General features: G+C 31.6%; 5 protein-coding genes across 7 annotated transcripts in view; 2 read left to right on the plus strand and 3 right to left on the minus strand.

The window, feature by feature from the left end:
- LOC117238797 (synaptosomal-associated protein 25) overlaps positions 1 to 621 on the minus strand; it is a 28,768-nt gene extending 28,147 nt beyond the window's left edge. For both annotated transcript variants that reach the window (XM_033503998.1, XM_033503991.1), the window contains exon 1: positions 465 to 621. The gene's annotated coding sequence lies outside the window, so the exon portion shown is untranslated. The remainder of the gene's footprint in view (positions 1 to 464) is intronic.
- Positions 622 to 1,496: 875 nt separating this feature from the next.
- LOC117238774 lies at positions 1,497 to 4,726 on the plus strand. Its single transcript, XM_033503951.1, has 3 exons — positions 1,497 to 1,846; positions 1,964 to 4,268; positions 4,339 to 4,726. The coding sequence occupies exons 1-3, from the start codon at positions 1,646 to 1,648 to the stop codon at positions 4,485 to 4,487; spliced, it is 2,655 nt and encodes an 884-aa protein (XP_033359842.1). The 5' UTR covers positions 1,497 to 1,645; the 3' UTR covers positions 4,488 to 4,726.
- A 637-nt stretch (positions 4,727 to 5,363) lies between these two features.
- On the minus strand, positions 5,364 to 11,465 carry LOC117238773 (pre-mRNA-processing factor 39). The gene is made up of 13 exons (XM_033503950.1): positions 11,312 to 11,465; positions 10,964 to 11,088; positions 10,633 to 10,866; positions 10,080 to 10,547; positions 9,794 to 9,971; positions 9,455 to 9,705; positions 9,253 to 9,378; positions 8,329 to 8,477; positions 7,853 to 8,258; positions 7,623 to 7,787; positions 7,159 to 7,545; positions 6,779 to 7,065; positions 5,364 to 6,697 (listed from the first exon to the last, which is right to left on the minus strand). The coding sequence occupies exons 1-13, from the start codon at positions 11,358 to 11,360 to the stop codon at positions 6,400 to 6,402; spliced, it is 3,123 nt and encodes a 1,040-aa protein (XP_033359841.1). The 5' UTR covers positions 11,361 to 11,465; the 3' UTR covers positions 5,364 to 6,399.
- Positions 11,466 to 12,494: 1,029 nt separating this feature from the next.
- Positions 12,495 to 17,777, plus strand: LOC117238776 (spastin). 2 transcript variants are annotated; one of them, XM_033503955.1, is made up of 7 exons: positions 12,495 to 13,581; positions 13,664 to 13,834; positions 14,373 to 14,633; positions 15,504 to 15,856; positions 15,951 to 16,282; positions 16,353 to 16,663; positions 16,834 to 17,777. In XM_033503955.1, exons 1-7 carry the CDS (start codon positions 13,035 to 13,037, stop codon positions 16,995 to 16,997), a joined length of 2,139 nt encoding a protein of 712 aa, XP_033359846.1. In that variant the 5' UTR covers positions 12,495 to 13,034; the 3' UTR covers positions 16,998 to 17,777. The 2 variants fall into 2 exon arrangements, with proteins under 2 accessions (XP_033359846.1, XP_033359848.1); XM_033503957.1 differs by lacking the exon at positions 14,373 to 14,633 and having other exon boundaries at positions 12,496 to 13,581.
- A 2,332-nt stretch (positions 17,778 to 20,109) lies between these two features.
- On the minus strand, positions 20,110 to 24,082 carry LOC117238782 (nucleolysin TIAR). The gene is made up of 3 exons (XM_033503967.1): positions 23,064 to 24,082; positions 22,621 to 22,917; positions 20,110 to 22,512 (listed from the first exon to the last, which is right to left on the minus strand). The coding sequence occupies exons 1-3, from the start codon at positions 23,649 to 23,651 to the stop codon at positions 22,219 to 22,221; spliced, it is 1,179 nt and encodes a 392-aa protein (XP_033359858.1). The 5' UTR covers positions 23,652 to 24,082; the 3' UTR covers positions 20,110 to 22,218.
- Positions 24,083 to 25,371: the final 1,289 nt, after the last annotated feature.

Raw genomic sequence — 25,371 nt, forward strand, 5'->3', positions numbered from 1 at the left:
AAATGCAAATTATTAAATGATCTTTTTTTTAAGGCAAAGATATATATCTGCAACTATGTTTTTCATTTTATCTATTTTATCTAATATAATGTTGTCTGAAAAAATTGAAAAATAAGTGAGTAATTAATTGACAGAAATAATGTTGTGCAAAAATGCAAAAGATATGAGTGGAGATCCAAATATGTAACTATGTGCTACAATTGAATGCATATGTATTACTGTATTACAAAATAAGATATCAAAGTAGAAAGAAAAAATTTTTGGAGTAAGAAAACCAAAAGTCGTTATAAAATTCCAAATTCAATAAAGCTAGTAACACAAGTTACGTATTTTAACGTGAGTTAAACGATAGCTAGAGTAAAGTAGAAAATCGATATAACTTCACTGCAATGTAGTACTTTGTTAGTTTCTACCTATATAACTTTCGTCTAAAGTGTATTGAAATAAGTAGTATATTTGCTCACCAATGATAATCAAGGACTTATCATATGCCACGAATGAACTATCCTGTAATTCGGTTAATGTCTTGTCTTTTCGAGAACACTGCTGCAATCACTGGTGATCACATCGATACAGTGAAACAGCTGCTGCTTTTTTGACAACCGGAACTTGAAAATGGTTAACATCAGTTTTTAAAATGGCGCGAAAACTTGAACATAGAAATATATAACCAATTTTCAAATAATATGGAGAAATATTTCCAAGATGTTTTATTTAGTGCATATCATATCTAAAATTGTATGATAGAGTGTGTGTGTCACGTAACTTTTATTTAAACATGAAAAAATATCGTGTCAAATTAACAAACATAAGCAACTATTGACCTTATTTTCTCAATATTTTATACAGACATTACAAAATATTTGTAATACTTTGCATTATTCACCCTGCACTACATAAAACTGAGTCTAACTGCATCATGAATATTTCATACTGAATTATATATCCAGATTCTAAACTTTCAAATATAATTATAAATTGTTAAATTTTATTCAAAATTATTCAAAGCTATGAACACTTTTTCTTCTCAGTTTCTTCTCATTATCCACATATTTATTGTTATATACACGTTATCATGAATGTTCCAATTTTGAAATTCGAATCTATATACTTTATATATTAAATTACTAAATATTTTCAGTTAGAAATACAAAACAACAAAATACTTTAATTTTACAATCACATGAAATTATTGTTAATATTACATTATAATGTTAATTACAAGAATTAATAGAATATCAGTTAGTTGCATATTAAATTATAAGGTTTATCTTATCTTTGGTGCAATAAAAATGCTTCGGAAAAGATATATATAATAAGTTCACAGTCGAAGAGAAAAATCCATGTTTTTTAACGTAAACGATTACAAGTACCAGCCAGTACATACTTTCTAATCTGTCATTTCTATTTATATTGTACAAGTTACTTTATTTATCGTTCTTTTCGAAATCTGTTATTTTCGCTTACGTCACATAAATATTTATATAAAAAGTAGAACGATCAAAATCAAAGTTTTCATTTAGCGATCGGAAGTTTTAAGAATTGATTATCATTCTTAATTCAGTAATATAAAGGAATTTAAAACCTCAACCAAAGAGTCAATTGCGTCAGTTGGAGGTCAACATCGTGCAGTGTATGCAGTAAGATGGCAGGCTTACTGCTGCGTGTAACGCGCATTTTATTTCTATTTGTCTTTAATTCAATCCTTGTATCTTCTGGTCCCACTAACAAACCAGTACAAAATGTCCCGGAGCCTTTAATTCAAAGTGCCTTGAATTCATTGAATCAGGATTCTCCAACGCACCATACATATAAGGGCGGTAACCTGATTAGCGCGCAAAAATTGGTATGTTTTCTATAAACTTTCTAAAAATCAAGTATTGATTACATAATAATCGAAATTTTTTAATTATTTGTCTGTACTAGCTTAGATTTAAAATATTGTTTACTTTTTAACCTTCAGGAAGAATCTCCATATGTAATATACAGACTGACATTTGACTTAACTCCTACTTGCAAAGAAGCATTAGAACCTTGTCCTCGAGAAGCATGTACTGTGGAAGTGAAACAACACGAACTTGGACATATAAATGTTTTAAGAGAATCTATACAATGTATGTATTTGTATCCTCAGTCAGTACAGGATGATCCATTGCAATTACAAGAAAATAATCAGGATCAGGATCATGTTATTGAAAATTTAGACAAGCAAATTATTAACAATCAAAGTGTTGAGCTAGATCATGAAATTCAAAAGAATGGAGATCATAATGAGAGACCATTCATAGCAATGAGAGCTTCTAGTCCTAATTATTGTCCAGGATGTCCATATGAGTTAAATCCAAATTTGCCTGGATTTGTTGCTTTTGGAGAACAAGTAATAAAATCAATGGATGAATTGATACAAAATGATTTCAAGCATAAAGTAATTGATATTGTCAAGGTAACTCGTGTTGTTCCACCTTCATCTAATATTATACAATATCAAATTTTATTACGTATAGGAGAATCTGACTGCTTGAAAAATGCAATAGAGCAATTAGAATGCTCTATACAGTCAAATCTTCCTGTCAAGGTATGCTTGGTAACATTCAAAGAACAACCTTGGCAGCAATCTAGCCGTAAAATAGTAAAGAATAACTGCACTATGGTTGCTAATGAAGAGATTAAAGAGAATGTTAATTCTTATTCAACATTAAACAGCGAATCACTTGTAACACCAACACCCAACAATGCAGAAACAAATGATGAAAAATGGGAAGTTCTAGAAAATTTAAAAGATGTTCTGGATAATTATACTTATATCACAACTAAAAAATCAGAAGAATCAGAACAATCAGAAGTGACAGAACATCCTATTCTAAAAATTTCCATAAACAGAAGTGATGATGATGTTAAACCTCAAGGGTTTGAAGATAAGGTAAAAGAATTTGGTGAATTTTTGAAAGATTTTGATTTGCCTACAAGACAAACTCAATTAGATCCAGAAATAAACAGAGAAGAAGTTAAAGAAGAAATCATTTATCCAAGAAAGGTAGACTCTATGATTAATAAATCACACACAATGTATAGAAAGAAAAGGTCAGGTCTTCCAGGCGCACCTATTAATGAAAATGTTAATGATTCTACCATTAAAGAACTTGCAGATAAGGGTCTTAGGAAATTTTCAGAAAATTCTGAAGGTTCAAATGAGCCTATAATAGTAGAAATTGTTGATGCCTCAAAACAAGTAGTATCTGGATTGTTATATAAAATAAGGGTCAAATTGGGTACAAGCAACTGTCCAAAAGGTAAAAAAGATGGTTGTCAATTGAAAGAAGGAACTGAAATTAAAGAATGTTTGTTTACTATATGGTCTCAGGTATGGTTAGATAAAGGATCTCCAGATATTACTATCAATTGTGATTCAAATAAACGCCGAAAGCGATCTTTACGAGGTAGTCGATATAATCAAAAAATGTTAAAGCTAGCTGAAGAAATAAAAGATGAGACATTATTCGAAGCTTTTCTCAAGAAATTTGGAAAAACATACAATTCAGCCGATGAGAAACTAGATCGTTTTAAAATATTTAAACAAAATTTAAAAATTATTGAAGAACTACAGACGTTCGAACGAGGAACAGCTGAATATGGTGTTACAATGTTTGCAGATCTCACGCCTAAAGAATTTAAAGCTCGTTATTTAGGTCTTCGTCCTGAACTAAAACACGAAAACGAAATACCTCTTCCTGAAGCTGAAATAGCAGATGTTTCTTTACCACTTAAATTCGACTGGCGCGATCACAGTGTAGTTACACCTGTGAAAGATCAAGGCCAATGTGGATCATGCTGGGCGTTTTCTGTAACTGGAAACGTGGAAGGACAATACGCAATTAAACATAATCAATTGTTATCTTTATCTGAACAGGAATTAGTAGATTGTGATTCTTTAGATGAAGGATGCAATGGAGGAGATATGGAAAATGCTTATAAAGCTATAGAAAGATTAGGAGGTCTTGAATTAGAATCAGATTATCCTTATGATGCTAAAGATGAAAAATGCCACTTCCTTCAAAATAAGGCTAAGGTACAAGTTGTCAGTGCTGTAAATATTACATCAGATGAAAAGAGAATGGCACAATGGCTAGTTAAAAACGGCCCAATTTCTGTTGGAATTAACGCCAATGCCATGCAGTTTTATTTTGGAGGAGTTTCACACCCACTTAACTTCTTATGCAATCCTAAAAATTTAGATCATGGCGTTTTAATTGTGGGATATGGCATTAGCAGTACGTACATTTTTATATATCTTTTAAATATATTAATTTTTACACATTTTTATATAAGATCTTTTTCCAGAATATCCTCTTTTCCATAAAGAATTACCATATTGGATAATAAAGAATAGTTGGGGCCCACGATGGGGCGAGCGTGGTTATTACAGAGTTTATAGAGGAGATGGTACCTGTGGGGTTAACACAATGGCTACAAGCGCTGTAGTTGCATAACGAATATATTTAAGAAATTAATGCCTTTAATAATAATATTCAACTTCTTTGAAAAAAATTATATTTTTTTTACTAATGCAATATGAATGTTAATTGCTTGTATTTTAAAAAGTTTCTTATAACATGTTTTATTGATTATCATAGGCATTTTGTTTCGTAAGTAAAACTGCATTTCGCAATTATAATTGTTTGGAATCGTAATAATGTTTTCATAATAAAAAACATATTTGTTATAAATATTCATATTTTTGTCTTAATATCCGACATTTCCTTATAATTTAATAATTTGCATAAGTAATCTTCATAACGGCAACCTTCGAATATCGAAAATTTATTAAACGTAATGGTTAATTTAGTAGCAAATGAATTGGAACATCAATTCAGAACGTAATTAAAAATTTTATTTCTCTTATTTGTCAGTCATAAATATATTTCGTTCAAATTCTAAATTAATGCAAGCAATACACTGTTATTATCAGAGGTATTCATATACTTTTCCAATTTCATTTATTAGAAATTATAAAATTTCACATACGGAAAAAGATGTCTTTAACACATTCAATGCGAAAGGATTTCTGCGATCTCTATATTTTATATTGAAAAAGATTGGAAACAATTTTTTCATTTGGTTTTTCTTAAAAAATGGCTAGAATACAAGTCAGACTGTTGAAAAATATACATAATAAAAAAAATGATATCGATACATTGACATCGTTACTGAAGAGATTCCTCTTCCTCAATACATGTATCGATTTCACACTGAACGTGTTAACCCCTTGCGGACTACTGCCGCATGTATGCATTATGCGTAAGCCATCAATTTGGCCGAGGAACTCATATATGCGTTTGGCGAAAACAACTGATAGAACCAAAAGATTCATATGTGTGTTATTTTATTTATCCTGTGGAGAATCTGTGCATGTACATATGTCTAGAATTTAACATTTATGAACGAAAAGCACGTCTAAGCAGAAATGTGCGCTGGCAATTTTAAATGACTATCGCGGCAGCAGCTCGGTCCCACGGTACGGTTAAATTCGAACCGTCCCGTCCGCAAAGGGTTAATATATATGACATCTATGCCGATTCACGACAAAATTCGGATTCTAGTTACAAATACGAAATTATAACATATGCAAACATGAAAATAGGATTCCAACCATAATTTCTATAACTAAATATGTTGTAGAAACATAGTCTGTTCTTTAATTTATTATTTATCAAAATGTACTGACAAATGTTAACAATATTTATTCCGTGAATATCTCATAAAGTGCGCTTACGTAGCATTTGTAAAATATTCAAATATCTATCTTTCCATTTACATGTATATCTTAATTTTATTAAGCGATACGTTCAACGCACATCAGCAAAAAAATCTATGATATTATAAACTAAGTACGCGAAAAAAATACTTATTACAATGTATAGGTAACATTTATGAATTGCTGCTTTTCTGTTGAAAAAATAATATAATGTCACGGAATAAAATTAAACATAATATTGCATTATACAAATTCAATGCAGATAGTGTAGTTGGGAAATATCTCACATAATGTACTTTGTGTTCATACTGTATGGCAATCTTTATCAACTACCTGTATCATGTTATGTTTGTAATAATATATTCAACATCAGTTGAAAATTCTTTAGTATTTCCTGCACTTTCGCGTACAATTTTCTGTGCTATTATTTAAAATATATTAAGAAAGAATTTCATGCAAAGAATTGTTGAAAGAAGCATCAGTACGACATTTATTACTATTATTCGTGTCAGGTTACTGATGTGTCATTGGAACTTGAAACAATTTTCTTTTTTTATCTCATCCTCAGATGAAAAAATAATTATAAAATGTACAGTAGATACAACAACGCAATGAAAGCTGATACAAGACAAATTTTGTATTATCCTCTAATAGTAATTGTAAGATCCCCATTGATTGTACGGTCCGTATGCCTGTGGCCCTCCTTGTCCATATTGCCAATTCTGATAATTGGCATAGTTCGGATCGGAAGGAGGTGGATACTGTTGATAACCCTGTTGATATCCGCCTTGACCACCGTATTGACCACTTTGAAATTGTTGTTGTGACTGATATGGTCCACTTGGGCCGCTGCTGTATTGGTATGATGATTGCGAACTTACAGAAGGCGGAGGTGGTACATTAGATTGATCTCCAGTTTTAACTTTCTTTGGAGGAGAAGTATCTCTGCAGAACATAAAATTAAAATTATTTAATACATTTAATTGAGGACAGTTTAAACACCTTTTTTATAAAAATAATACTTACGTTTTTGTGTCGTCATTCTTCGTCTTTTTCCGTTCCTTTGCTTGTTTAATACATTTTTGAAATTGCTCATGCGCTTTTAACACTTGTCGAATATCTGGACTAAAATCTTCGAGAAATTCTACTTTACGTTGTGCAAAAAGTACTCTTTGTTCAAGATCCGCGTGTTCTCGTTCTATAAACATATCCATATATCCTACAATTTCTTGAGTATCAACAGGAGTCCTTTGCATTCCCAAATCAATCAATTGTAAATAAAGCCTTGGATTATCTTTATCTTTTTCTGTTGCCTAAAAATGTATAATTTACATAATGCATAAAATGTAGTCATATGAGAAAAAACAAATTTGTAAAACGTATTTCAGAAATTCACATGAACATACCTTCAATAATACTTTAATTGCTTTATCCACATCACTCTTTACTTTACACAAAAATCGTGCATATTTTACTACAATATTATTCGCAATGGTTCTATTCTTACTATTGCTAATATAATTTTCATACAATGTACAAGCTTTATCTAAATCTCCTCTTCTACGCTCCAAATTTATTCTTCGATATGCCACTTGTAACATATTTGGTATTACATTATCAATATTTTCCAATATATTTGCTGCCTTCTCAAAATTGCCCTGACCCTCTTCAAATGTTGCCCATTGTAGATGTAAATTTGGTTTCTTCGGGTGATGCACCATACAAGCTCTCGTATATACATCTCTAATTTTTTCCACATTATCACCTTTCAAAGATTCCAGATAACGAACGAACTATGAAGAAATTAAAAAATATTTAAAGCATTCAATGTAGAGATTTTTTCAATTAGAGAAAAATAAATAAAACTTACTCTCATCCAGAACTCATCATATAAAGCACACGCTATTAAACATCTTTCAAATAAGATGATTATCCGATTCTGATCTTTTTGTTCAATTTCAAAGTCTAAATATTCTTTCCAATTTTTTAATTGACATCGTTCTAAAGGTTTAACGTGGAAATATGGCCTCTTAATCTATGAATGGAGATTAAATATTAAGTAATAAATGCTACACTAAATTATATAATATGCATACTTACACCTTCCTCATATGACCATCTTGCAGCAACTGCATTAATATTAGCTTTGTGCATTTTACGTCTACTACTAATGATTTTTTCTCTAATAGCACGGGTCTCCTCATCAGTTGGTGGAAGTTCATGTGGCGGCGGTTCTTCTCCAGGTGGTGCATCATCTGCTGCTGAAGTAGAAGTACTGTCATCCGACTTCAAAAGAGCTTTCACTTCAGCACGCAATGCAAGAAAATCGTCAACATTTAAAATACGATTGGGTAAGTTTGAAGAGACGAATTCTTGAAATGCATCGAAATGAGAAATATAACCAAGTGTTGGAGTACATAATAGGCGATCATATAATGCTGTTACTCTGCTTAGACGTTTGCCCTCCAATTCCCACTTTATATAGCTTTCCCAAAGACGATCAGATCTTAACAAAAAAGAATATTATAAGTATCCAAGTAGGTAAGCATATATATAAAATAGAAACCAATTTGTACCTGAATTCAAGACCACATGCCTCAATAGCTCTTTCGTATTGTTCTCGTAGTTTTTCTTCATCTTTTTCATAGACGGTTTTGCAGTGATTGATGTAATGAAGCCAAAGGTCGACACTGAGCGAAATGGCTTTCAAACCTTGGTCGAATACCTGTAGTAATGGTTTGCAATCACACTTAGAACGATTTACAAATGATTGGGCTGGTGGTGGGTAGACTTATACCTATTTCTTTTTTGTTTTTTGTTTTTTTTAGCTTTCGATAAGCATTACAGTTTTTTAGCAACGTATACTCACATATCATACGCGTACTGTAAATAAAGAGATTTAATTAACACAGAGATTGCAGAGCATTGTGCATTCACCTTAAAGTCAAGGAGTGTTCCGATCTGGGTGCCTCTGTGTCTTCCGCCACTTTTTCTTGCTCCCTCTCTGGCATGTTCACGTCCTAAGTCTTTGTTTCTGACTTTGATTTAACACCCAACCCAATCTTACTTACATTAAGTAAGGTACCGCATCTTATGCTTAAGTTACAATACTTTCTGTAGTAAGCTATGTGTACAAATGCTTACAGTAAATATTACACACAATTTCTTGCACGATAATATCGCAAATTGAAACAACTAGCCTTCGCTTGACTTACGTATCATATGTAGAATATTGATATAACGGTATAAGTAAAACATTAATATACGCAATAATATTGTAGATATCGCAGAATAATTAAGTAACTAGCTATTTGGTAAACGGAGAGAGTCGTATAGGTGCCGCAAGACGTGCTAGGCTGTTGGAAGGGAAAACCATATTTACGTGCGTGCACACTGCCCACGCGTCTTCCTAACTCGAGCTATTTTCATTAGATTGCGTTAATTAAATGATATCATAATGAGAAATAGACCTAATAGATATGGTAAACGAATTGACTCACCCTTTGGACATTTTCGGGGTTGCCTTTCTTCTTCTCGTAATCTGCAAACTTTCTCCAGTAACCGTAGCAATATGGATAACGCTCCAAAAATTTCGCATAAGCCTCACGTGCAGCTTCAGCATCATTCTGTATGATAAACAAGTATTACGGATGATTTTGATATAATTTTGACAATATATATATTTTTTGCTTTTCGAATTACCTCTTGATCGACATACTGAAGAAGATATGTCCATCCCGTGAAATCTGATGGATCTTCATTAACAGCTTTCCAGTATTTTTCTAATTCCGGTAAGGTCTTTTTCTTTGGTGATGCTGGTTTAGTTTCTTGTTTATTGTCCCCTGGATCTGCTTCCGTTGAAAGCGCAACTTTTTTTGCTGGTGTTTCGTCATTATTTTCAGATGTTGGTGAACTAGGATCATACTCTCCTTCTGCATTTAACTTACGTTTATCTGTAAAAGTGAACGTCGCACAAGGTAAAAAGATTTAAGTACAAAATAAAAATGTTTGTTAAGTAAACATTTTCTTCTTTGCGCTTACTTGTTCCTTCTATTTTATTCTTCTTTTCCAGGGTTTTACTCATTGTCTTTGTTCCACTTTTCTTCTTCTTTTCACTGTCTAATGGCAATTCATCTTCAGAAACTGATTCAGTTTCTCCTAAATCTGCAGGAGCTGCTGCTGGCAATTCTTCATCAGATACTGCTTCTGTTTCAGGTTCCTATATGTTAATGATAAAATATTATATACTGCAGATACACATATGTATATATACAAATAGATACAAAAAAATGTATATTTACTCTTTATTGTTTTGATAATAAAATACCTTTGTTGCAGCTTCAGTAGGCAATTCGTCTTCAGATACAGCTTCTGTATCGGGTTCTGTTTTCTTAATAGCATTCTCAGGTAAACATTCCATATCACCCTCTGTTGTTTCTGTCATCTCCACCATTCCTGTCATATCATAATCAGGCACAGTTTTTTCCGTAATATTTTCTATACTTTCTGATGTTTCTTGTTGACTATCTACCTCCATAACTTCAATTCCAGTACCTTCATTTATAACAGTTTCAGATTCAATTTCCTCTGTTTCTAAGATTTCTGTTACTTGTGTTATTGTTTCCCCATCATCATTCATAACTTCTTGGAAATCTATTAATACACGTTGATTTGTTTCATCATTACTAATATCTTGTCCTTCCATATCCATTTGTTCGCGTTCATTCAACATATCAACTTTATCCATACTACTTTCTTCTATGATCATACAATCTGATACTGTATTAGAATGATCCTAAAGTAAAAATAAAACATAATTCCTCCGAGGTAAAATTCTGGTATATATGACTTAAAAGAACAAAATATTATGTATTATTTACAATTTGAGATGTAGATGTTTCTAAATCAGGTACATTTTCTTGAACTTCTATTTGTACACTCTGATTCATATTAATTTCATGAATAGTAGTATCACTAGAATCTTCCAATTCCAAATGTAACATAGAAGAATCTTCTTCATTATGCTGTTCAATGATAATGTCACCAAATCTTTGCACCCCATTCTCTGGAATGCTTTCCATTACAACTTCTTCTTGTAATACAGGCACCTCCTCCTGAAAAATTGCAATTAGTTACCTCTATTGAATAAAATGTCGATTACATACATTGATGATTGCTAGAACTATCTGCAGTATTATGGAATTTACGCACCTCCACTTCTTCGATCTCTTGCACTTTTTTCGGAGAACGTGTAGCTCTTGCTAGAAGTTTCTTTACGGGAGATTTTTTCGCTACCACAGTAGTTTTACGTGCACGGCTAGATCTCGTACGTCGTACTAAAAAAAATAAAAATATTTAAAAAAATGCAAAATTTGAATGAAATATTTACGTTAGATGCGTGTGCGAGACGCCATTCGTTTAATGGCGGTTCGCAAGTCTTTGCTCAGCTGCCGGGTGTATTAATATTTTTGTTTCGTTTTATGTAAATGTATAAAAATATAAATGAATAACAATATTATGTCATGTTGGATACAGTTTCTTTCAGAAATATCATCTTACCGGGTTCATTTAAAGTGATCTCACTTTCATCACCACTTGCGGACGACATTTTGCCTTGATACAATCTCTGGAATGTAAAACGCAGAACTGATGAAGAAAATGGCGGCAGAATACTAAGAGAGGCCCTCTCTCAGAAACTTATGAACTAATATGATACAAATGATAAACTGACAAACCATTTTATCACCAATCAATAATAAATTGTACCGGGAAATATAAGAAAACATGTATGTATATATATGTCGGAGTCAGGTTGGCATTTTGGGGCGTTTGATGAACTTTTACTTACTTTACCGTCACGAATGTAGCCGATATTTATCAGCCGTTATTTATAATGTGGACACTACCAGAGGCTACGAGTAATGGTAATAGGATGATCGAGACAGGTGAGGTGACAACGAATTCAGGTTCGATAACGAATCCACGGTCCATGGGAGGACTAGTATCAACATGCTACTCGACTCGGGTAACTTCTCGATAACTCAATCGGCAATTCGTCCAACGACTCACTAACCAACTAACTAACTCTAACTCTAACTCACTTAATCCAAAAGAGGCTGCCCTTATATACTCCTGTCTCCTAATCTTTGTTTTAAGGAGAGCCATATAATCATTTCATACCTCTGTCAGGTACATGTCCCTCCCGTGACCGTGGCTACGTCCGGTGACCTGCCATGTCACTCCGAACCCAAACCCATCGTTATAAAGTCAGATTGGAACATTAAGACTATTTCTTATTTTTATTACTTAAGGGCGGCTATAGTAAAAGTCTGGACTAGTGTATTGGGGTTTTTTCCAACATTCCGGACGGGAAATCCCGCTGTCTTTCCCTCTCCGACATATATGTACATATTATAAACATTATTTTTTTGTGACTTCATATGTTTAAAAATTAAAAGAATCAAAGAATTCAAAAAAATAATAATTCTTTTAGTGCTACATATTTTTATTGTATATTATGAAAGTTGCATCTTAAAAGTACATATATATGCAAATGCATTCATAAATATAAAAAATCTCCATTACCAATTCGCTGGGCAAACCTTAAAACTTTTTAAAATGAAATAACAAATGAGTAAAAATAAAATATATATATATATATAGAATCAAAGATTGTTTGAGCAGGATTATTAAGGATATACAAATACACGCATGTGCAAGAGAATCCGATAAAGAGCGCAAGTGCATAAAGTAATCTATCTCGTGTGGAATGTAGAACACATATTAAACGAAGTAAATACAGAGGTGCATGTATGTAATACAAGATTCTCTATGTATATATTTTTGTATACACGATTTTGTAAAACAACGTTTGTTGATGTTTGTAAATCCATATTACACGTTGATGTTCCGAGTTAAACGTGAATCAAAACAAGCGATGCTGAAGAAGATCGCGGATCATTCTATTTCGTTCATGATTTACCAATCCCAAACACCACGGAATTCCGAATCTTGTCGTTCTTTTCTTTTATCTCGTTCGCCAAATCGCCAGTGAAAACAATCGTCGTCTTCAATCTGCAACTGTTTCTAGGAAGATTAAGTTGTTGAGCTTCCGAAATGTTTTTTAAGAAGATGATCTAAGACAACTTGAAAATCGTCTTTCATTTTCAACATTTATGCAACATTGGGAATGTCAGAATGTTTAACTCAACCTGTATTTGGCGATAATAAGTGTGTATTTTGTAGCATACGAATATACGAATTCAAAAATTTGCGATAGGAAATGTCTTACAGTGATGGCGGGCGTCCAATTCGGAAGTATGGCACAAAGTCGCCGAAAAAGTTATGCGTGACGAAGAATGAAAATAGTGATAAAACAACAACAACCATTAACTGCAATAATCATCACCATAATCATTACCATCATAATCATCGCTTTCTCGACACCCCTCAGCCGTCAGTACACAAACGTAATCTCTATATTGTTTCTTTTCCTTTGATACTGCTGTTCAATGTTCTGAGGACACTTCTTTATCAGTTATTTGTGGTATTTAAGTACTTATATACATCTACATCTCAGCTGATTCAACGAAGACAAGCTTGCAAGCAGACCTGCCAGCTAGAGATCGTAGTTGGTCAAAAGTCTAGTGAAAATTTAAATAATAATTTAAATAATCCTGGGCAAACTGAGAACGAGGGAATGTCGCAAGTGCCTAGAAGGCAGGTTGGTCCTGGCCCTGGAGACCCATTACTTGCAAAACAAAAACATCATCATCGTAGAGCTTTTGAATTTATTAGTAAAGCACTTAAGATTGACGAAGATAATGAAGGTATTCTTAGATATATCTAGATTACCTGTTTCTTATAATTTGCTTCTTTTTGATATTTCATTTTCAATACTACTTTTATTAGGCCAGAAAGAAATGGCAATTGAACTTTATAAGAAGGGAATTGGAGAATTAGAAAAAGGAATAGCTATAGAATGTAATGGTGGTCGAGGAGAAGTATGGGAACATGCACAAAGACTTCATGATAAAATGCGCACTAATTTGGCAATGGCAAAGGATAGACTTGATTTTCTTGGTTTGTAAACAAATATTTTAAATACATGGCACATTTCTTAAGCTGTTCCACTTGCATTAACAAAATTATATATCACTTATTTATAAATTTTTTTTATAATTATAACGTATTCTTAAATAAAGTTATGGTACAGCTTAAGAATAATACAATATTTATGTATTTAGCATGCTCATGTGTTAATTGTTCTATATTGTTCACGCGTATGTGTGCATCTGTGTGTATGTGTGTGTCCGCGCGAGAGTATTTATGCGTGAATGTACTCGTGCGTGTATGCATGCGCGCGTTATCCCTTTTTTTAATGGTTTCATTTTTGGCACAATATGTTTTTTTCATAAGCGACGCAAATTTTTATGTACAAATTAGTAGCCAAACTTCATATAGTAGCGTTCCTAACAGCCATCTGAGCATTCATTTCAAATCTAAGTACTAATTATATAGTTTACAATTTGGACAAAAGTTAACGAAATTTATGGGTTCAAACTGTACTTAGCTATTTAGCCTACTGCAGCATGGCAGAGAATGTTTTTCCTTTTTGTAGTGAGTGTGTGTGAGCTGAAAAAACTGGATATCTGCAATGAATATCGTGCTCCTGGAAATAAAATGGACAACGAACATCCAGGAAAGAATCTGAGGGTCCGACGCAATATACACACATTACAAACAACTCGATCTTCTTTAAATACAAATCATACTAAAAACACAAACAGTACACAAACAGTGAACATAGGGCAGAATACATGTACCCAAATTCCCAAGTTAAGGCCACGTTCACCAAAAAACTATTCTGCCCATTCTGAAGGTACTGTTTGTCTGAAGTTTTGGGCTTACAATGCAGATTTTGAATGTAAATTTGATAATTGCTTCTGTAAAATTGTTGTTTCTATTCCATTGTTAACACATGCATCTATTATTAGTTTTTGATGTAATACAACAAGTAATAAATGCAAGCATGTTATATTATTTGCTATGATTAACATAGTTTTGCCACACTTCGTAATGTAATATATTTATCTGAATTTAGAATGAAGTAATTTAAAAAGAAATAGAATTATTTATATGTAGGTATGTATGAGACTATACACACATACACACACACACATATATATATATGATACTATGTGCATGTGTATATATACTTTATATGAAACAATGAATTAAGAAGACAAATTAGTTTATATGCATGAATGTATGCTTCATATAAACATTTAAAGTTTTATTTGAAAAACACATTAGAGTAGTCTAAAAAGTATTTGTTACATTTATATTCTAAAAAACATTTTTATGTTTATTTTGTAATCTCATATTTAGTGCTCAGATATCATTTGTTCACTACTATATATGACTTTTTAACAATATAAAATATTTTATATATATGAAATATTAACAATGTAATGTATGCTCTTAATATTTTAATCATATATTACATATGTATTATAAATGTAGTCTAATTATATTACATGCATACTAGTTTGACAAATATATTTAATTCTTTTTATATTGATTGAAATTATTAATAATTACTTCTTTCATTGCAAAGCGTTTGTCTTGTATTTTATTCCTTGTAATAGTACTATATAATAGAGTTAACAGAGATTCATATTTAAAAGTACTAATAGTTTCATTTTTATGTGTTTATTATTTGGGTATTATTTGTTTTATGTTGTTATAGCATCTGGAAGAAAATTATCTGTTCCTGGAAAAAGAGTAGGGACAGTTATAAGCAAAAGTCAAACATTACCACGCAGCATGGGACGCTCAACACCAGTACAATCTTGTCATAGAGTTACACCTATTAAACCATCATCTACGCCACCTTCTGTAAAAAGACAATTATCAGTACCTGGAAATGGTTCACCTGTTAGGAGACCAGGAACACCAACTACATCAAACAGTAATAGAGGAACACCTACAAGAAAAGTACCTCTTTTAAAAGGTGTAGATCCGAAACTTGCACAAGTAATTTTAGATGAGATTTTAGAAGGAGGTGCAGCAGTACATTGGGAGGACATTGCTGGTCAAGAAGTCTGTAGCTATTATATCTATAAATTGTTAAATAAGAAAAAATGCATAATATAGTAGATAAACTTACAATTTTATATTTTCTTTTATAAAACAGACTGCAAAGCAAGCATTACAAGAGATAGTCATCTTGCCTTCATTAAGACCAGAATTATTTACTGGCTTACGAACACCGGCAAGAGGTTTATTATTATTTGGTCCACCAGGAAATGGAAAGACATTGCTTGCACGTGCTGTGGCTACCCAGTGCAACGCTACATTTTTTTCAATATCTGCTGCTAGTCTTACATCGAAATATGTTGGAGAAGGAGAAAAGCTAGTACGAGCTCTTTTTGCTATAGCACGAGAATTACAGCCATCTGTGATCTTTGTTGACGAAGTGGATTCGTTGTTAAGTGAACGTAGAGATAATGAACATGAAGCTTCACGGTAGATCTGTTCAAGTTTTGACATTTATGTAAAATGATTAATATTTATCTAATTGACAATTATTACATAGGCGATTGAAGACGGAATTTTTAGTTGAATTTGATGGTTTGCCATGTAATCCAGAAGAAAGGGTATTAGTTATGGCTGCTACAAATAGACCTCAAGAATTGGATGAAGCTGCATTAAGGAGATTCACAAAGCGAGTATATGTTACGTTGCCAGATTTACGAACAAGAATTATGTTACTGAAGCGACTTTTAGCTAAACATAATGATCCTTTAACACCAGAAGAACTAAATGAGATGGCAGTTTTAACCCAGGGCTATTCTGGAAGCGATTTAACGGGTTTAGCAAAGGATGCAGCACTTGGCCCTATTAGAGGTAAGATAAAATATAAAGTTTCTATTACACATTTTCCATTATGCTTACTTAGACTGAATGGATATGAAAGATTTTGACCAGATAGTCTAACAAATAAATTAATCATTATTAAGTATGTATAAACGATATATCATAAAGTTTGTAAAAAAAGATGTATTAATATTGTACAGAACTTAATCCAGATCAAGTAAAAGAATTGGACCTTAATTCCGTACGCAATATTACAATGCAAGATTTTCGTGATTCTCTTAAAAGAATTCGTAGATCAGTGTCACCTGCAAGTTTAGCAGCTTATGAAAAGTGGAGCTTCGAATATGGTGATGTAAGTCTATGATTTTTAAGAATTAGTTGATGCACAAGGCTGGAAAATAAGTTACACTAAAATATCTGCACATTCTAAAAAAAAAAAGAAAAAAGGAACTTAATGACGGAAAATGCAACAAAAATGATTTTCTGCGATATTAATTATTACAGAGTGTAAATATATCAGCTTTTACATTTTCTAAGCTAATTTATAAATGACATCTATATACAAAAAGAAAATGTTATGATATTGCAAAAGGCACTCTTGCTAAGTACTGTTTTTTAAATCATATTACAGCAGTAACACTGTAATATTACTAGCTTTATATTACATATATAATACATTCTATACTCCATCCAGCAATCAGGTATTATAGATTTAAGTTTAAGTTGATATTACTTCATACTTATATTACTACACTCTAAAGATGTTGATATTAGAATTCCAATGTTTGTAGTTATACTGTCTATGTAGATTTTGGTAACTTTTTATTTCATATTTTGGTAAATCATGAACATTAATTTATTATTATTTACTTTCTTGTTATACGGTTATGCGCTAATAAGTTTAGTATAAATTATTCTAATAATGCAAAGAAGAATGTAATTCTACAATTAGCAATTACAATATGCACTTTATAATAAAAAGAGTAATGTAAATACTTAATTACCATTCAAGCACAATTGATTTGAATAATGTTAGCAGGAAGACTGTATTTGCATATGAAACAGCTCACGTCCAATCAGATAATAAAACAATTACTGTAATTGGGTGTAAAGGATTAACTACTGCTATAATTATGTTATCAAATAAGCATAAAAATGAATGAATATCTTGGTTTTGCACAAGCACGTGCTAAAAGTAAAGTATGCAGATAAAATCGTTTTAGGCACGTGAGTTTTGTAAAAATAACAAATTGCATATTGTATAACATATTGGGGGAAAATATTATTCATGTTATGTTTGGTAACATTTCAGATATTCGTTTGATAATTGTTAAAATGAAATTATATAATTAAGATCTTTTAACAGGGGGTATTATGCTTATCAAAATATATATCAATTCTTGATTTGATGAGATTTCTATGAGACAACGAACTGGAATTATATATTTGAACTTCATGAAATTAAAAATATTTATTATTTATAGGTAAATATTATCAGTAAAAAATTAATGTTATGATAAAGGTATGCTACAAAAGGAAGTTGGATATATAAAAGTTTTTGATATTCATCTACTGCTTCAAATGCTCAACTAAAAGGTGATTGTGCTTGTACGATATAATCACTGATTTAAAAACACATTTATTGCAAAACCATAATACTAAGCTTCGATACTAGTCTGATATTGTTTCAATTTGAAATTAGTTAATAAGAACCTCCTAATTTTACTCGACGTACATGTATTTGCTTATAAGAGAAGCGTGGAGTAATTATTTCTTCACCTTGTAACTCGTTACAATCCTTGCTTTTCAATAACGATAATGCAACGAGTTCGAAGCTTCTCTTGTGTGATCACTAGTTAATACTGACCCATGTAGTATAGTATAATCTATGCATAACATATTACGTAAAGTGATGTTAAACATTTCTTTTTAATTTTTGTCATGTAATGAAACAAGGATTGCCCGTTTCACTTGTTACAATTTTTAATATCAGTTACGACTGATGCACTGATAGAAAAATGGTAATAGTTGTACAAAGTATAAATTTGCACTTGCGCAAAGTTGCGCACCTCTTTATTATTGAATATACGAACATAACTGAAGTTACAAATAATGTCAAAGTTCAATCTCAGCATTATATCAATGTAGATGTATTAAGTTCAATATGTATTGCTGAATGCTGTATGAAACGAATTTTGATTGAAAAATTTATGAACTTGATGTTAAGTCAATGTTAAAACCATTTATGTTGCAAAAGTATAATATGAACTGTATTGAAGTTTTGGTTATATGTAAAGTTTTTCGGCGTTAAATAATTTATGGTAAGCATAAGTAAAATATTTTTGCCCGAATTTTATCGATGATCTTGCACAACAGACTGTTATTAATATGGGTATATCTCTATTTACAACCCTGGCCTTCCATGTTAAAAACACGCTCAGCCTCAATTAAGTTATTTTGCTACTTTTATAAAAACTTGTAATAGGAAATTTCTTAAGAATATAAGCAAATAATAATGCTAATATTAATTATTGCTGCGTAAATTAAAAGTAATCAAATGTGAATTAATTATAAGAAATGTCTGTGCATGACTACACAAATTATGTTTCCTTAATTGTAAGTTTCAACCCTCTTTTTTTCGATATTATAAAAGGATAAAAGTTATATTGGTAACCGCATAAAATTGATTTTAAGATATTTCAAACCACTTTTAATATGCACTAATATGCAATTTTACTAAAATGATAGTGATGTTTGCAAAATAAGTAGTAACTGATTTGATAAAACGTAACATAAAACATACAAAACTTATTTTTATTTCGTGAATGATGTTTTTCATAGATCTTTTTTCAATTATACTTTGATTAAATGCCAAATCTATATTTCTCAACAATATCATAAATTACGTAAAAAAATATGTAGAACAAGGTAAACAGATTATAATTGTAGATTGCAAACTAAAATTTTCGTTGAGCAACTCCTTCTTTTAATATATTATATCCTAGTTCGCTTGATGAAACAATTAACAAATACATATTTAATTAACATCTATATACTCAGTGACATCATGCAATTAAATAGTAATTTTCGAATGTAACTGAATAGTATAGTGTCACTTATTGTACAAAAATACAAGATATCCTACTTAGTATTTTGCCGCCGTGTGATCGAGATCGAGGAACGCATGTATTGTGTAATAAAGTGTACAGTACAAATTATTCTAGCGCATTTCATTTTAGAAAAGGAATGCTCGCAATTTTCACGTGAAAATTAATTAAATTATTCACAGTATTACCGAATTCAGTTTTAATTAAAGTATTAAAATATTCTAACTTGACATTGCTATAATATTCACCAAAGAAAAAATTTTTTATTTTATAGTAATGGTATAACCAGCGTAATGTTTTCCGTTTGAATCGAACATAACGACGCCCCTTTTATACAGAAGTTGTGTTTCCTTCAATAAATCGCAAACATTGTACTTAACGTTAAATTTTATTGTGTCAAAAAATCAGTCAGAATTATATCTTCTACATAAGTCATCAAGTGTTTTAAGTGCTTGACGAGATAGTTTGCAGAAAAAAATATGCTCGGTTAACGTAAACAATTATTGTAAAAGTATGTCGGCTGTAAAATAAAATTACCTTGTATGTACTTAAAAAACTTATTATATTATTTTTACATTTAACCAGTTATAAACGAAGGTACTACGTTTCTTATAAATTTAAAAAGTCACTTTTGTTATTATTTCATAACTTTATATTTTATAATAACGTGGGCTATGAAATAATACAAAATATTGTGTATTTTAAATATTTATTCCTTTTTTTTCATTCAAAGGACAATTTGTTTTTATTATAAGATAACATTATCCTAAGCATCTTCGAGGGCTTCGCACCCTACTGTACCTAAATTACTTTTTATATAACATTTTTTTTTATGTCTTCCATCGGTTCACTGATTATTATTAATCCATAGACAAGTTTTTTTTTCTTAAATTGGCTCTCCATAGTTCGATATCACTTATCGCAGTCAATCATTGCTATATTCGATTTTATGTTTCTTCTGTTATTACATTCAGTACTGACTTTATACAAATTGGTTTTGAAAGGTTTATGGCTTATTATCGTCGGTGGTGAAGCGAAGTATCGATAAATTTTACTCTAACTCACTCTAATTTGTTTATTATTTATTTATTAACTTAATGAAACGTATTTTGGAAAATAAGTTTTCAAGAAATAATCAGAATGAAAATTATAAATTCTTAAAAAACGTAATAAATAAATATTAAACCTAACTTTATTGAAAATTGAAAATATTAAAGTTCTGCAATAATTTTCACCTGTATAGTATTTGGAAGACACGAAGGCATATGTATCGTGCCATGTGATAATTGCAATAATGTCAAAATATCAGATAACATCAAATGTGATTGTCAATTGATATACTAATTATTACAAGAAAAGAACTGAATATTTTACAACATATTTAAAGGAACATAATTTCAACTATTGATATACAAATCAATAAAGGTAGAACAATAGTGACTCCAACTCTTAGTGGAAGTGTTCACCATTATCATTACCATTATACTTAAATTACATTGTAATAATTACATCAAGATTCACTATTTCTTTGTACAAATGGAGAGGAGTCACTAAGCAATATAACAAAGTATATTCAATTAAGTTAAATTCAGCATAAAATATTTCATTTTTGACACTTCCAGAAGTATTTTCTTAAAATTTGTTATGAGAATGTTTTTTGTACATTTACCACCGACGATAAATATCACAAAACGAGAAAAGTTTACAACTCGTTTATCCACTCGCATAGTTTACTTTAATAAGGGCCCTGCACACGTCAAAGCATGCATCCAAATCTAGCTACATCACAGGCGCCGTGTCTACCTATAATCCCTATCTTATACTATGTTCAATGTCATACTTTGTGTTTACCATAAATGAACATTTATCTCTGTTCATTAATGATTTGAAATAAACTAAAGATTGGTAATTGTGGCAAAAATATTAAAAATATAACAACGCAATGTTCGCATACATACGTACACCTTACGCAGCACAACGAATGCAGGGCTCATCAAGGGGCTGCAATTTTAAATTCAGAAATATACCTCATTCAACAGCATAAAAATCGTCTTGAAAAAATTGTTATATTACACTGATGGATCGACTGCTATGATATTTCCTTTTTCAATGAAAATTGCAAGATATATTTGTATTTGTTACAATGGTATACGTTTCTATTGTTTGGCAAGGAAAACATATAAGAAAGATGTATATTTAAATATCTCAGTGTATATATTCAATATATATATCACTTTGAACTTTTGATAAAGTCTTTTGAAATATAATACCAATCGATATTGATACAACCAAATTTGAGGATTTCTTTTTGTATAATACTTCAATCGAAGTACAACTGGAAAATTTGTACATATGATGCTGCAGTCAAAATACCAATAAACTTGTTGGAATAGGTATATGACAGAACAGATTTTGCGAACGCCCCAAGGGCAAATGTATCATATGTAACAATTAGTTGATGTTGATCAATGATCAGTTTCATTGCGTGGGGTATTGTGGCATGGTATATGTTACCATTGCAGGTTGCTGACCTGGTGGCAATGGAGCAGTTGCAGTCGGCGGTGCGGCGGTCGCTTGTGCTGGTTGCCATGTACCTGCACCAGGAGCAGGCATTCGCATGCTATTCATATATTGAGCCTGTTGTCCATAATATTGACCATAGTATTGAGCAGGCTGTAAAAATTGACCTTGCATTTGTGGATATCCTTGAGGATACCAGTAACTCATTTGCTGGCCATATCCATATGCATATTGTCCAGCCCCAGCTGTAACCTATTAAACAAAAAAGACAATATATATTTTAATATTTATTATTTTTTTAATTTGTTAAAGAAAAGAGATATGGATCATCAAAATAAAAAATATACGCATTAAAATAACCTGTTGAGCTTGGTGATTTGCATTTGGGCCCACACTATTAGGATCTCCATTTTCTTTTCCCCAGAAACATTTAACAATGCTACCATTAATTTCTGTGTTATGTGTTGATTCTATGGCATGTGTTGCAGCTTCCTTAGTAGTAAATTTTATGAATGCATATCCTTTATCCTTAAATACTCTTATATCTTGTATAGTACCAAAGGGAGAAAATGTTTTGGTTATCAGGTCATCTGTAATGCCATTTGTAAAACCTCCACAGTATACTGTGCAATTAGTTGGACTACTTTGGTTATATACCTATTAATGATAATATACACAAATTAGAAAATAAACAAAATTAGTTATGTTGTCAACAAGTGAGCTATATGTAACTTCTATAGATCTTAATTAGAAACAAGGGTAAGGAAATTGATAGGTGACCGCTATTGAAATTTGAAACATACCTCTTCATAGTTAGGTTTACTATTATTTGAATGTCGTGGCCTTTCGGATCTTGGTGGTGGCGGTTTTCTAGTCGACCAATTTGTCCTGATGCTTCTAGATCCAAGCCACTGACCATTCATAGCTGCTATCGCTGCCTCAGCTTCAGACTTTTTGACAAATGATACAAAAGCATATCCTTTACTTTTCATAGTTTGTGGATCGCGGACAATTCTACAATTGCTAATTTCGCCAAAAGGCGCGAATGCTTCTTTCAAAGTTTGTGTTTCGATTTCTGGCGACAGGTCGCCGACAAATATGTGATGATGATTACTTGTGTCCAACTTCGGCTGATTTCCAGGGCTCGTTGCCCAGTTAACCTTCATTTCCTTATTCAGGAAGGATCGCTTGTTCATGGCGGCTAGCGCTGTAGCCGCGCATTGATGATTCGTAAATTCGACGAATGCATATGGGTCGTTCCCTGGTTCTCGTATAATCTTGCATCCTTTAACTGCACCTATTTGTGAAAAAAGTGCGCACAATAGTTCCTCCGACACCGAAGTGTCTAGATTTCCCACATAGAGCGTTCGCGGATTGCTTTCTTCGCTCATGCTCGCTCTTTCACGACGCCTGTACTTCCTTATTTAACTAATTTCCTTACTTTCCTTCGGCTTAATTTACGGTTCACACGTTCAGTGCGTGGTACGTGCATTTACCTCGACCCCAGCATCAGAATTCAGATTTTCTCGCCTTTTCCAAAGAACACGGACGGTTGAACGCGAAGCTACACCCAGCCTCTACGTCATACTAACATAAAATGGCCGCTCTCCTGCTTCACTACTTTCCCTTCAATCATCCACATAAACTTTCCGATTCTACCGATTGACTTACTTAAAACTACCCTTGCTTCACGCCTGTTCACTTTCTTTTACCTACCCACCTAAACTTTCTTAAATTTACCCGAATTACTCAAAACTTTGTCAGCTAAAGTGTAAAGAACACGTGTTTTTGTATCATCCGTCGAAGATTTCATAACAGGTAGCGCGAAAACGCTTGTGAATCATTGGCCTACAAAATTCACTAGACAATTACTTTTTTAAGGTTCGCTTCCATTAAATTTTCATTTTTTCTTAATACAATGTTGATATTATTTATCCTTCACAAGGTGACAGTAATTGACTATAATGATCTTTAATATTAAATCTTTAATATCATTAAAACTTTAATATCATTAAAACTAATCAATTTTAATATCATATGTAATAGTTGAGAACTTATGTTTTAGTCATTTCCATGAGAAATATTTATCACATTGGAAAATAATTGTTATTAAGTTTCATTTTTTCTATTAAGATTAAAATATAAAAAAAAGAATAAAATTTAAGAAATAATTAAAATAATATCAAATAAATTATGATAGGTTGTATAATCTATACACTCTCTATATTGTAAAGTACAATCATTTATCATATAAATAAGGGTTAGTCTACAGAAACATTTACAATATGTAAGATGATTTTATTGTTCATTTTAAAACGCATCGCGCCAAATGAATATTCTGAAGTCAAAAAATGTAAACGATTATGTTATAAGAAATAATGATGATTCATGCACTTTAAACTATCATTACACAGCAGTTTCATAAATATGAAACATTAGTCTTTGGATAAATAAAAGTATTTAAAAACGATTTCAATTTGATAATTATATTTGCCAGTAAATATATTATGTAGTTTGCATCAACGATAATATATTTAAATTTTATTTAACTATTAAACATATATTCTTAATACCAATAATACAGTAAGAGCAATTCTTGATGAAAATACCTGAAGTAAAATAATTAATGCATTATCAATATAAACTTTCATTGTTACATATGTATTGATCACATTAATATAATAATAATAGTAAAACATTTCTTCTTTTACTGGCGACAAAATTCTCACTTATTTGTAATGCTTTAATATAAGCTGGTTTTTTATATATATGTCGGAGATGGAAGGACAGTGGGATTTCCCGTCCGGAAAAACCCCGATACCCTAGTTCAGACTTTTACTATAGCTGCATTTAAGTAATAAAAATAAGGAATAGTTTTAATGTTCCAATCTGACTTTATGACGATGAGTTCGGGTTCGAAGTGACATAGCGGGTCACTAGACGTAGTCACGGTTCACGGGAGGGAAATTATCAACGTACTACTCGATCCGGGTAACTCAACCAGTAATTCGTCCAATGACTAACTAACAAACTAACTCTCTTCATCCAAAAGAAACTGCCCTTATATACTCCTGTCCCCGCTTTTCGGGTTAATCTTTGTTTTAAGGAGAG

This window comes from Bombus vosnesenskii, unplaced genomic scaffold, assembly GCF_011952255.1.
Source record: "Bombus vosnesenskii isolate JDL3184/JDL3185 unplaced genomic scaffold, Bvos_JDL3184-5_v1.1 scf7180000013607, whole genome shotgun sequence".
Lineage (NCBI taxonomy): Eukaryota > Metazoa > Arthropoda > Insecta > Hymenoptera > Apidae > Bombus > Bombus vosnesenskii.

Bases quoted from the DNA above. Each gene is read 5' to 3' on its own strand.
- LOC117238782 (XM_033503967.1), bottom strand. From the start codon at position 23,651: ATGAGCGAAGAAAGCAATCCGCGAACGCTCTATGTGGGAAATCTAGAC. The intron at 22,918-23,063 runs GTATGTTTCAAA...TATCATTAATAG, and splicing joins GTAAACCTAACTATGAAGAG to GTATATAACCAAAGTAGTCC. The intron at 22,513-22,620 runs GTTATTTTAATG...TTTGTTTAATAG, and splicing joins CAAATCACCAAGCTCAACAG to GTTACAGCTGGGGCTGGACA.
- LOC117238774 (XM_033503951.1), top strand. From the start codon at position 1,646: ATGGCAGGCTTACTGCTGCGTGTAACGCGCATTTTATTTCTATTTGTC. The intron at 1,847-1,963 runs GTATGTTTTCTA...TTTAACCTTCAG, and splicing joins TGATTAGCGCGCAAAAATTG to GAAGAATCTCCATATGTAAT. The intron at 4,269-4,338 runs GTACGTACATTT...ATCTTTTTCCAG, and splicing joins TGTGGGATATGGCATTAGCA to AATATCCTCTTTTCCATAAA.
- LOC117238776 (XM_033503955.1), top strand. From the start codon at position 13,035: ATGTCTTACAGTGATGGCGGGCGTCCAATTCGGAAGTATGGCACAAAG. The intron at 13,582-13,663 runs GTATTCTTAGAT...TACTTTTATTAG, and splicing joins GATTGACGAAGATAATGAAG to GCCAGAAAGAAATGGCAATT. The intron at 16,664-16,833 runs GTAAGATAAAAT...AATATTGTACAG, and splicing joins AGCACTTGGCCCTATTAGAG to AACTTAATCCAGATCAAGTA.
- LOC117238773 (XM_033503950.1), bottom strand. From the start codon at position 11,360: ATGTCGTCCGCAAGTGGTGATGAAAGTGAGATCACTTTAAATGAACCC. The intron at 10,867-10,963 runs GTGCGTAAATTC...GCAATTTTTCAG, and splicing joins AAGAGATCGAAGAAGTGGAG to GAGGAGGTGCCTGTATTACA. The intron at 9,972-10,079 runs GTATTTTATTAT...ATTAACATATAG, and splicing joins CTACTGAAGCTGCAACAAAG to GAACCTGAAACAGAAGCAGT.